The 12675-nt window shown below is 40.0% G+C and overlaps 2 protein-coding genes across 3 annotated transcripts; both read left to right on the top strand.

The window, feature by feature from the left end:
* Positions 1 to 11: 11 nt before the first annotated feature.
* Positions 12 to 4895, top strand: LOC101469853 (L-selectin). The gene is made up of 8 exons (XM_004555020.4): positions 12 to 982; positions 1097 to 1492; positions 1950 to 2054; positions 2708 to 2887; positions 3875 to 4054; positions 4282 to 4371; positions 4469 to 4490; positions 4610 to 4895. Exons 1-8 carry the CDS (start codon positions 955 to 957, stop codon positions 4650 to 4652), a joined length of 1044 nt encoding a protein of 347 aa, XP_004555077.1. The 5' UTR covers positions 12 to 954; the 3' UTR covers positions 4653 to 4895.
* A 190-nt stretch (positions 4896 to 5085) lies between these two features.
* On the top strand, positions 5086 to 11350 carry selp (selectin P). 2 transcript variants are annotated; one of them, XM_076880467.1, is made up of 19 exons: positions 5086 to 5175; positions 5286 to 5355; positions 5437 to 5826; positions 5910 to 6017; positions 6407 to 6592; positions 6678 to 6869; positions 7371 to 7556; positions 7664 to 7849; positions 7966 to 8151; positions 8263 to 8448; positions 8591 to 8776; positions 8904 to 9089; positions 9201 to 9386; positions 9514 to 9699; positions 9854 to 10039; positions 10188 to 10376; positions 10453 to 10641; positions 10867 to 10983; positions 11074 to 11350. In XM_076880467.1, the coding sequence occupies exons 2-19, from the start codon at positions 5286 to 5288 to the stop codon at positions 11136 to 11138; spliced, it is 3180 nt and encodes a 1059-aa protein (XP_076736582.1). In that variant the 5' UTR covers positions 5086 to 5175; the 3' UTR covers positions 11139 to 11350. The 2 variants fall into 2 exon arrangements, with proteins under 2 accessions (XP_076736582.1, XP_076736583.1); XM_076880468.1 differs by lacking the exon at positions 5086 to 5175 and having other exon boundaries at positions 5286 to 5351.
* The last annotated feature ends 1325 nt before the right edge of the window (positions 11351 to 12675 follow it).

Here is a 12675-nt window from a genome sequence, read left to right as displayed (position 1 = left end):
TAGTTTCCCAGTTTCAGCCATGACCTTCTACAACCTTCGGGGTTTTTTTTCAGGGGTTGAGGAAGGATGTGTTTTGAAAAATTCCCAGATCTCTTGCCAAAACATCGACCTTTCCATCATAAACTTCATGACAAAGCAGAATAAACATATAAAAGTGAGCGGTATTCAAAGAAGGAACAATTATATTCCTAGGTATTCTTTTTTTCTCTCCCAGAGTTCATTGTTTAAAAAAAATTCCGTCTCTTTTACTTTAGTTGGACAGGAACTCACATCTCGCATCTTTCATAAGTCTAAAGTTGTCTCGAAGGACACTGCCGTTAAAAAGAGTTTCCATTACATCAATATGTCAGGATATGGAGAAGACGTGTTTTTGAAAACAGACAAGAAAACACTCATTCTAGCCACAAATGAAAGGCTTAAAAATTCCCATTTAAACACTAAAAAGTGTTTCAAAGGCTGTAGTCCAACCTCTATGAGTAAGCACCTTGTGGCATTGTGTACCTTTTCTTCATTAAAATCTGCCCCTGAAACCACCTTTACTAGAAATAGGTGGGGTTTCCCTAAAGGTTTGTTAAAGTCATTAAAATATTCAGTAAATCATTCGTTACATGCATTCAGCCTGAACAGCAAACATCCAGTTATTGTATGATAATGTTGCTCTGAATGGCAAACGAGAACATATAAAAGCCTGACACTGGTCCTTAGTTTCGTCTAACAACCTTTACATTTTTCTGCTGTAACGCTTTTTGTTTTATGTTTGAGTTGATCAGAAAAAACAGGGATTTAACTTATGTAGGAGTTTGTGTCAAACAGTTCAAAGGACAATATTATAATATTAATTCTGGGTAAGTCACAATTTTCTTATTCAGCAACTCTCCGTGGTGACATTCATTAGTACTTTTGAAAATATAGTCTTTCCCCCCCGTTGTACAGACAGTAAATTGCTCTTTGAAGATGAAGTGGACATTAATCCTCATCTTTGGTAAGTTTTAATTCCAGTTCCAGTGAAATGTGTGGCTGCTGGGCAAAGACCGGCTGACACGTGTCAGAAAACTTTATTAATTATCACATTAAAAGCTGTTCTGAACATTTGCAGGTAGTTGCTTGGCTGAGACTACTCTGTGCTGGACGTATCACTACTCAAACGAGACAATGAACTGGACCCAGGCCAGAGAGTGGTGCCAGAAATATTTCACAGACATGGTGGTCATCCAAAACCAAGCGGAGAATGATTATCTGGTCTCCATCCTGCCACAGAAAAGAAGCTCCCCATATTTCTGGATTGGAATCACTAGAAACCATATGAATGAAAGCTGGATTTGGATTGGGAATAACAGCACGTGGATTGGTAACAATTCATGGGCACCAAATGAACCAAATAATGTCCATGCAACAGAGTTTTGTGTAGAGATCTACACTAACACAGGAGAAAATCGAGGGAAGTGGAACGATGAGAAATGTAGCAAATCAAAATATGCAGCGTGTTTTAAAAGTACGTAAACCTGTCATATAGTAATTCCTGTACAGTTTTTTACCACATTTTTAATTCTGCTTTGTTGATTTTTTTTCTTTTTGCTATATCATAACTTTATATTTTCATGAAAAAGCATGGCTGATTTCCTTTAAGGTGATAACTTGATTTCAGAATAGTTTTTACATGTTCATAATATTTGTTTTAAATATTATTTTAATTTGTTATTGAAGTAAATTGTTGTATTTTTGTTTACATATTATTTTAATGTGCTATCCACCATTACAGTAATGTCAGATATTTTTTGTTTGCATTGTTTAACTTTTCTAACATCTTCAGGATAACATGTCTTGTCTTAAAACTAATTTTTTTTAATATCTATTATTAAAAAAGAAATAAAGTGTCTTCTATACAAAGAAAAGCTGTGAAGGTTTTATAGTGATAAGTGACCTTATATTGGTGTGCTTTTTCTTAAAAGCCCAGTGCAATGAATCATCCTGTGAAAGAGGAAGATGCCAGGAGGCAATCAACAGTACAACCTGCCTCTGTGAACGTGGTTTTAAGGGAGACAGGTGCCAAACACGTGAGCAATTTAGTGTTATTTATTATAATGCATAAAGAGTTGCCATTTACAGTTATTAGTAATGTGTGAAACAATGTGCAGGCATACTTGCACGGAGGAAACAAGTAATCGTAACAGAGTTGTATATTCCAACACACACGCTTTGAGATATGCGCAATTTTTTATGCTCTACATATATAAGTGACTCGTGTTGTTTTTCTTCAAAAACTGAAATTATCATTATTAAGCCTACATCAGTATGAACACAAAAACCCAATATAAATGCTTTAAAATGTGTTATTTTCATATTACAAACCTGTTACAAGACATTACATAATGCCCTGCATACCTGTTTGTGCCCTCAGCTGTGGATTTTCCTCAGCTTGAGAACAGATACTAAAGCCGCTCAAGAGAAAATCAAATGTTCAACACAACATGTCGATTTAACTGGAACCCAGGTTTTGTCCTGAGTGCTCCCCCCCTTATCGTACAATTAGATATAGAAGTAAATACTTAAAAACAGATTTAGTTTAACTGCTACACTTATTCTGTTTTCAGCGACTCATTATCCACATTCTTATATAACATTAAAATGTGCATGCACCAGCATGTTTGTGCTTTGAAATGTTTTATAAACCATTACAAGATGTTGCGTAACTTGTTTGTGTCCTTAGCTGTGGAATGCCTCCCTCTCTCTGAGCCTTATAATGGATACCATAGCTGCTCAAGAGGAAATCAAACCTTCAACACGACCTGTCGATTAAAGTGTCACCCTGGCTTCTTCATAAATGGCTCGTCATTTGTCACTTGTGAAGACACTGGGGACTGGAGTGGGCCAAGACTTACTTGTGCAGGTAATTTCATGAAATCATCTAAAAGTTTAAAGGTTCCTGAAAATACACAGGTTTGTTTTCATAAGCGCTGTGCTTCCAGTGAAGCATTTTAAGTTACTGTTACCACTGATTAGAGCGGTAGTAATACCAAACTGTAACATCACATTAAAAATAAAGTACACTTATTGGGCCGAAATACTAATGAGGATTAAAAAAAGTCATGGGTTCTGAGATTGAGTTTTGCTTTGCTACAATATATATTTGGGAAATGTACCAGTTGAGATGAATAGGAAAGATAAACACCTTTTTAAAATATTCCCGGCAGCAAGTAAAAAAGCAATAACTAGAAGATGGCTGGACAAGGACCCACCAACGGTTGGAGAGTGGTCAGCCATAGTAAAAGACATTTGTGAAATGGAAAAGATGACCTTTTCTCTGAGACTCTGTAAAGACAAATTTCAAAGATATTGGTCAAAATGGTTTTCGAATATGCGAAAGGGTTGTGAATAATGTAGGAAAAGGATCTTATTCATTCCCTTCCCATTCTGTTTTCATTTAACCTGATTTTATGTCAAAGGGTATACATGCACGAGTATGCATGCATGCACATGTAGATATGTATTATGTATGTATATGTAGATGTGTATGTAGATACTTGAAAGTATATGTGAGTATGTACATAGACGTAGGTATGGGGGTGAAGATGCACGGTGTGTCTCCAAGTGGAAAAACTACATTTTAGTAACTTCCCATAGCCCTGGGTGAGCCCCTCCCTCCATTATTTTTTATTATTTGTTTATTTATCTTATTTATCTTATTATTTTTACTTCTAGTTAGTTGTTTACCTTTTTCCCTTGCTGTGTCTGTGTAAATGTTAATGTTCCTGTTCCTAAAAATAAATAAATAAAAATAAAGTATAAAAAAATAAAAAAATAAAAATAAAGTACAGTGCTTTAAAATGTATTATAACATACTGTAAGATGTTGTATAACCTGTTTGTGCCCTCAGCTGTGGAGTGTCCCCCTCTACCTCAAACTTATAATGGATCCCATAACTGCTCCAGAGGAAATCAGACATTCAAGACAACCTGTCATTTTAAGTGTGACCCTGGCTTCTTCGTGATTGGCTCACCAGCCGTCACTTGTGGAGAGACCAGAGTCTGGAGTGGCCCAAGACCTACTTGTACAAGTAATTTCAAAAAAATCATGTAAATGTTTGTAAAATGTTGTTAAACATTAAACATGGCGGCCGGCCATTTCATGTATGGTTTTTATAGTTTCTTTGCCATAAGAACTGTGCTTCCAGTAACTCATGCTAAATCATTTTGATGGAAAGCAGTAGGTTTTGACATGTACATGAATGATGTGCTGTAATGTATAACTGAATGGTAAAAATTGCTTTCCCCTCTTTTTCAGGCTATAAACAGGCTTTGCTGGCTTTAGCTGGATGTGGAGCCCTCTCTACCTTCTGCTGCATCTGTTTTTGTTGCATAAAACACAGACAAAGTCAGTCATTCTCAACTACTCTCTATACAAATAAAACATTCAGTGCAATCTTATTGCAACACCCCTCAAAAGTAATCCATTTCTCTGTTTCTCACAGGAAAGAAACTTTCCCAAGAAAGGTCAGTGTTGAAATTATACGTTTGTCTTAAGCTGCTCCACCCTTTCTCACAGCCTTTGCTGACTTAGTATTCAAAGAATTTGGGGGAAAAATCTAAGAACATTGTTCTGTCCTGCACAGGCTGCCCGAAGAAGGAAGTCCACCCTGTGATACACAACCGTAAACAACGTCCCACGCCTTAATTAGAATATATTTGACACCAAGACAGTTCACTTAGAGATTGAGGAAATCGGTCTCCTTGCATCATGCACTGGATGCTGATTTAAATATCAGTCAGCTAAGGCTTTTACCTAATATGTTGTAAAAGTTACATTTGATATGTTGCATACTTATAAATTATGTAATTGTGTATATTCGATGGTTTGTCATCATGGTATGGTTCAGACATGTGTGCCGCATTCTTGTAAATTGCTTTGAAATGTAAATATGAATAAAAATAATGTTTTAGTGACTGTGTCTGCATGTCTTTTTCTGAATATATAATTATCTTTGGATGTGTGCATGCATGTGTGGAGGGTGCTGTGAGTGGTTGAGTGAAACCCTTCCTGAAAGGAAGCTGTGGTAGAAATGATATTACAAAATTGGACATTGGCTCAGTCCCTGGAGGACAGATAATACTGTTTTGCCATTTACTGAAGAGGTGAGAGTTAAATGCCAAGAATTAGTAACTAAAGACGGCTCAGAAGGTAAGACACGTAACGGCTGTTCATTCATACCTATAGAAATTGATACTGTACCCTCATTCTCACATATAGCAGCCATGTGTCGTTCTCAGTTGTTTTTCTTTGTATTTCAGATGTCAGGTGATGTAAGACAAAACTCGCATTGTAACGCACTGATAGCTACACTGATTGTGTTTGCTGTAGGTAAGCCTGCGTAATACACACACCAAACACTTTTCTTCACCAGTCCACATTTATCTTACTGTCCTTATGCTACATTTTTAGACTTGAGTAGTAGGAAAGGAGGTGTGCAAGCATGGACATACAACTACAGCACTGGTCCAAACCAGAACTGGTACGAGGCTCGCAAGTGGTGCCAGAAGTTCTTCACGGATATGGTTGCCATTCAGAACCAAGGGGAGACCAATTTCCTCAATGATCTGCTACCATTTAATCCAAAATATTACTGGATAGGGATTCACAGAGTGGCTGGATTGTGGACCTCAGTAAACACCAGTCAGAGTGTACCTGAAGAGGCTCAAAACTGGGCATCAGCAGAGCCAGATACCATACCCCGTCAGGACTGTGTGGAGATATACATTAAGAGGGCGAGAGACACAGCCAAGTGGAACAATGAGAACTGCAATAAGTTGAAAGGAGCTGTCTGCTACACCGGTAGGATACTTTTCACTTAGTTTGATGGAAAACTTTGGCAGTAAATGTAATGCAGCATCTGACACCTTTTGTGTGATTTGCAGCCTCTTGCAAACATGAGTCATGTAGTGCTCATGCAGACTGTGTGGAAAGCATTGGAAGCCACATCTGCAAGTGCCATCCTGGTTTCCGAGGCCTACGCTGTGAAGAGGGTAAGCTGATAAGATCTGTAGAATATTGCAATATGCAATCCAAATATACAACTATTAAATTAAAATAACCAGCCGGGATTAGCCTGATATTTCATTCTGACCACCTCAGACTTATTTAATGAAGTTACCAGACAACTCAGCCACAAGAGTCCCCATAACAAGTGATTGATTTTGAATAATACTGACCATCTTTAAGTCTTCGTTTTATATCTGAATGGCATAGAACCTCACCGTAGCAGTCCATTTAGGGTTCGATTGTTATTAATTTGTCCCTCATTTGTTCCTCGGGAACTTCTGTATTTTAGTTTTAGCCTACTGACAATTGTTAAAGATATTTTTGCAAACCTAAACAAAAGACATGAACTAATTTTTATTTGTTTTATCTTCAGCGATCACATGCAAACCTTTTCCGCATCCAGATCAAGGGTCTCTCCGCTGTTCTAATCCCTATGGGTCTAATCATCTTAACTCTTCCTGCCATTTTCTCTGTGAAGTTGGATTTCGGTTAATAGGCGCGCCTCAACTGATTTGCCAAGCCAATGGGCTCTGGAACCACCCTGTTCCTCTGTGTCAAGGTATGGCAACAGGAAACCAGCTGTTTTTAAAAACTGATATTTCAGATGGCAAAGTTACAAAACATATTTTGACTGCTTATCATAGTTGCACAGTGTCCAAATTTGAAATACACCAACTTCAGCGCGAGTAGCATGAACTGCAGCCACCCCATCGCAGCCTTCAGCTACAACTCAACCTGTGAGTTCAGTTGTGATGAAGGCTATGAACTGATTGGGCAGAACCAGATCATCTGTGACCACACTGGCCAATGGACAGCCACTGTTCCAGTCTGTACAGGTAAAGTTGTCATTGCCTTTGAATTTAAATCATTCTGTATGGTGGTTAATTAGTTTACTCATTTTTATTTTTAGTTAAATTGATTATAGCTTTCATTTTGTGTGTCTGTGTGTGTATTTGAGTGTCACTTACTTTTCACAGAACTTGTGTAATACTTGAACCCTTTTTACAGATTTACTTTCGAGATATACTACTGCATAACTGCACTCAGTCCACTTTCACATCCTGTCTGGACTGTGCAGCAGATTAGCTTTAGGTCACGCCTGTCATCACTCCACTTCACACTCATTTAAGTCCGTGCTGGACAAACACTGATTTTTTTTTCATGGGTCGGTAAACTGTTTTTTTGTTTTTTCTTTGACCGTAAATGATCTCAGCATGATGATTAAGCTATGTTTGTGAAAGCACAGTCATAACATACAGTTGTTCAAACTGACATTTTATATAAGAGCACTGATCTGCATTATGTGAACTATGAGTGATATCTGTGTCTCACCACAGTGAGAAAATGCTCCCCAGTTTTCTCTCCTGCTATGGGCCACATGACCTGCGTTGACCCTGTGGAGCCTTTCTCTTATGGCTCATGGTGTAACTTCACCTGCAAGGAGGGTTACTATTTAACTGGGGACAAGGTACTCAGCTGTCTGACCTTGGGACAATGGAGCAAGCCTACACCTACATGTACAGGTGTGTCGCAAACTACTCTGCTGTACCACAAAGCAGCACACGCTTTCTGGATAGAAATAAAAATTGCATGCTGTGATGTTGAAAGAACAGTGTTTCCTCTTTTCTAGTGGTACAGTGCAACAGTCTTCAGGCTCCACCTCATGCCTATCTGCAATGCCATGACCCTATAAACAAGCACAGCTACACCTCAATATGCACTGTTCAGTGTGAAGAAGGATTTGATCTAATTGGTACAAATGTGACAAAATGTTCTTCACAGGGTAACTGGAGTCATGCACTTCCTGTTTGCCTGGGTATGACTAAATGCTGATATACATACTATATAATTTGAAAACTTTTTTTTTTTACTGTTTTGAATGTGAACCACAGGTTAAGAAGCTGCCTCTTCTTATGTCTGTCTTTCTTTAAGCTAAGAAATGTACTCCAATTAGTTCTCCTTCTCATGGCTCCATATCATGTTCTGACCCAAATGGTTCCTTCAGTTTTGGTTCTGTGTGCACATCAACATGTGATGAGGGCTTTCTGCTGAATGGGACGTCCAGCACTGAGTGCACCTCCATGGGCATGTGGAGTACAGACATTCCACCTTGCTTGGGTAAAGAACACGCTAAAAGCTTGTAGTTTCATGGTTCAGTTTGCATTACAACAATTTTTCACTAAATCAGCTTAATACCTTGTGTACATCTTTCTTTTTGTTCATCTCCAGCTAAGAAATGCCCCACACTGAACTCTCCTGCTCACGGATCCATAATTTGCTCTGATCCTCATGGAGAGTTCAGTTTTGGTTCTCGTTGCACGACAACCTGTGATGAAGGTTTTATCTTAAATGGAACTGCTGTCACTGAGTGCACGGCTATGAGCAACTGGAGCACAGACATCCCACATTGCTTGGGTAAAAAACATTCTAAATCCATGCTTCTCAATTGTTTAGTTAATAAAAGAGCTTGTACTTTCAAGGTTCACAGAGGGTCCAATTACCACTTGATTAAAAAACGTATTGCTGACCTTCTACCCTGCCTGTTCCCTCCCTCCAGCTAATAAATGCCCCACACTGAACTCTCCTGCTCACGGATCCATAATTTGCTCTGATCCTCATGGAGAGTTCAGTTTTGGTTCTCATTGCACGACAACGTGTGATGAAGGATTTGTGCTGAATGGGACAGCTGACACCGAATGCACTGCTATGAGCAACTGGAGCACAGACATACCTCAATGTCTGGGTAGGAAAAAACCCTCCATCAATAATAAGTGATCAGACAATCAAAGATAAATGCTTAATTTAAAGGTTTCAATGGCATGATGCCTTTTCTTTGTCTTGGTACCTCTGTGTCTTCATTCCTCTTGCAGCTAGACGGTGTCCCACTCTGAACTCACCCTCTCATGGGTCCTTAGTCTGCTCTAATCCCCACAGAGAGTACAGTTTTGCTTCTGTGTGCACATCAACATGTGATGAGGGCTTTCTGCTGAATGGGACGTCCAGCACTGAGTGCACCTCCATGGGCATGTGGAGTACAGACATTCTACCTTGCTTGGGTAAAGAACACGCTAAAAGCTTGTAGTTTCATGGTTCAGTTTGCATTACAACAATTTTTCACTAAATCAGCTTAATACCTTGTGTACATCTTTCTTTTTGTTCATCTCCAGCTAAGAAATGCCCCACACTGAACTCTCCTGCTCACGGATCCATAATTTGCTCAGATCCTCATGGAAAGTTCAGTTTTGGTTCTCATTGCACGACAACGTGTGATGAAGGATTTGTGCTGAATGGGACAGCTGACACCGAGTGCACGGCTATGAGCAACTGGAGCACAGACATACCTCAATGTCTGGGTAGGAAAAAACCCTCCATCAATAATAAGTGATCAGACAATCAAAGATAAATGCTTAATTTAAAGGTTTCAATGGCATGATGCCTTTTCTTTGTCTTGGTACCTCTGTGTCTTCATTCCTCTTGCAGCTAGACGGTGTCCCACTCTGAACTCACCCTCTCATGGGTCCTTAGTCTGCTCTAATCCCCACAGAGAGTACAGTTTTGCTTCTGTGTGCACATCAACATGTGCAGAAGGTTTTGTGCTAAATGGTACAGCTATCACAGAGTGCACATCTCAAGGCAGGTGGAACAGAGCTGTTCCCCATTGCTTAGGTAAAAACACTCTTTGTATCAATATCCAGTGTATCAGAAACAGACCGATAAACTCCTTTTTCCATAATTTAAATTGCACAGCTACACTTTTTTCTTAAAGAAGCTAATAATCTGCTCTGTTCCTCTATGTGCTGTGAGTTTTTTTCCTTTATAGCTGAAAGGTGTCCTATTCTCACTCCTCCTTCTCATGGGACTTTAGACTGCTCTCATTCTCATGGCGAGTTCAGTTTTGGCTCTAGGTGCACATCAACCTGTGAGGACGGCTTTCTGCTAACTGGAATTCCTGACACTGAATGCACCTCTGCGGGCACATGGAGCACAGAAATACCAGGCTGTCAGGGTAATAAACCAAAACATGATACGGTTGCCATCCACATAAAGTCCTTCTTAATCTGTGTCCATACATTAAATAGTTCCAAACTCTACACCACCCGGAAAGTCAAAAGTGAAGCTGTACTGAGCCTATACTGTTTTTATGTTATCCACAGCACGCCAATGCCCCCTGCTGGCCAAATCACCACAGCATGGGAGGATGAACTGCAGCCATCTGAACTCTCCTTTCAGTTATGGCTCACAGTGTGACTTTAAATGTAATAAAGGTTTCTGGCTGAAAGGAAGATCTTCTATGATGTGCAACACCTCAGGCCACTGGAATCAGGATCCACCCACCTGTCGACGTAAGTGCATAGCAATACTTTGAATGTTATTACATATTCATTGATCTTATGTAATTGTAGTTGCTGTCCTTTTTAGCTGTGCAGTGTAAGGCCATCCGTGCCTTCTCCTCAGACCTGTCTATGAATTGCTCTCATCCTCTGGGGAATTTCAGCTTTAGCTCTGAATGCGTTTTCAGCTGTAAAGATGGATTCACCCTCAATGGCACAGCAGTGATGCTTTGCTCTGCCACTGGGATCTGGAATGACAGCCTGCCCAGCTGCACAGGTAAATTATTCTCTGTAGTTTAAAATGTTATTTCCCCCGTAATTTATAAATGACACCATTTTCTAAGATAGGAGTCTTCTCTTGCACACTGTGTGGTGTGATACAGGCAAAACCCAAACTAATATCAACATACACTATAAAACAATGACTTCTGCTGGCCATGAAGTATACACTGAGAACAGTTCCCTAAAGCTTCATTAAAATCTTTATGTGATCCCACGCCAGGTATGTCGATAGGGACTGCCATGTTGCTGTACACTGGCGCAGGGGCGGGAATTGCTGTTGCGATACTTCTCCTGATAGGACTGACTGTGTTGATCATGAAACAATTTAAGAAAACAGGTGAAACTTACTGTAGTGATGCACATTTACACATACAGTGTGGTGTAGCAGGGTGAGCACACTTCTAATCCCATCTTTTCATCTTTGTAGGAAATATGATCACTTCTGATGTCCCGACATGGGGTGAAAGAGAGAATCCAGCATTTGAGTTTTGACCTCTTGTTCCTTTTTTGAGATGTGATTTTACTTTTTGCTTGTTATTATTATTATTCTAAGAAGCTTGGTAGTTACTGCATCTACTTGCTCTCGCTTAAGCAATAGCAATTCATATGACAGACTTCATCCACGATACATAAAGTATGTCTACAGCTGTTGCATTAGGTCCTCCCTGAAAATTTCCAAAAGTCAATAAAATTTTAAAAAATCTCAGAAAACTGTTGTTTCATTTGCTTTTTCATTGTTTTATGTTTACTCTTCCCCGACTCATTCAGTCCCATTTTACTGCTGGCATTCTTTCAGCTATGTCCAGTATCATGTGGTACAATCTGGAATAACCCTGTCCTGTCAGGTCGTCATCAGAAATTCATATTTTACACATTTGGCATTTGAATGCTGTGGGGTCAATTGGGAATGTTCCCAGAAATCTCTAGGCTTGCCGAAATGCCGTTAACTGTCAATTTAGCACATTTGGTGACCAGAAAGCTCCCATCATAGGATATGGTGAGGAGGTGATCAACTCAGTGTCAAAATGGGCACTGATCCCACAATGACTACCCCCACCCATTACACTGATTATTGAAATGTGTGTCATATTTGTGAATATGTAAGTCCAGTGGCTGAAATGATACATTTCCATGGTATGGCTGTATCTACTGCATTAAACCTTGCTGGTCTATGTGTGCAAACAGACTTTATTTATAATCTGCAAGCATCCTTTGGAGTACGTTCAGCAAAGCGTGTGCATCTGTCTTGGCACTGCAACAGCATGAAGCCAATTATAGCAGTTAAAAGACAGAGGGTTTGTGGCCTGTGGTTGGCATGGAGCGTGCAATAAATAACCGCACTGTTGACAGGAAACTGTTTGGCTACCATCGGAATAATAATGAGGTTATTGCTACCCGCTGTGACCGTATGATCACAGTGTGAACTTTTTTTTTGGTCTTCTCACCTGCTACGTATGCCAACTGCACACAGACAAGAAGGTAAAAGGCTCCCCCAGGTGACCACCTTGGCTTTCTTCCCCGATATTTAAGCCTTTTCCCCCCTCTTTTCATTCACCTATAGATACAAGGAATACATTATGTTATGTTAGGCCCTACAACAAAGAGTGTTGTTCCATCTAACACATGAGAATGAACACATGCACATGCCAGCAGACGCTCAGAGCAGATACAGAAACAGATACTGAGGGACTGCGAAACACAGACGTACTGTAGGTATACTCTGCTGCTTGCTTCTTTAGCTCTGGTTGGCAGTAGTGTACTACGGTGACAGACAGTTAGATTGTTCCTGACCATTGACTTGAGCTCTCTGCTTTGCAAGGTCTGATTTCATAGTGGGAAATATGAGATGGGTCCAGGAGAGGGTTCACGGCTGGGGCAAGGAGGCACTCCATACAGTAGGGCTTCATATCTCCGTGTCACCCTGGGCATTCTCCCCTGACACAGCTTTCAGCCACTCCGTTGTCTGAAGCCCCCTCCGTGGGTTTTCGCAACCTCCCTTCCCATGATTGGTGCATTCCAGCTGGGCACA

This window comes from Maylandia zebra, linkage group LG23 (genome assembly GCF_041146795.1).
Source record: "Maylandia zebra isolate NMK-2024a linkage group LG23, Mzebra_GT3a, whole genome shotgun sequence".
In the NCBI taxonomy this organism is placed as follows: domain Eukaryota; kingdom Metazoa; phylum Chordata; class Actinopteri; order Cichliformes; family Cichlidae; genus Maylandia; species Maylandia zebra.
This window is presented reverse-complemented; position numbering and strand designations above follow the sequence as displayed.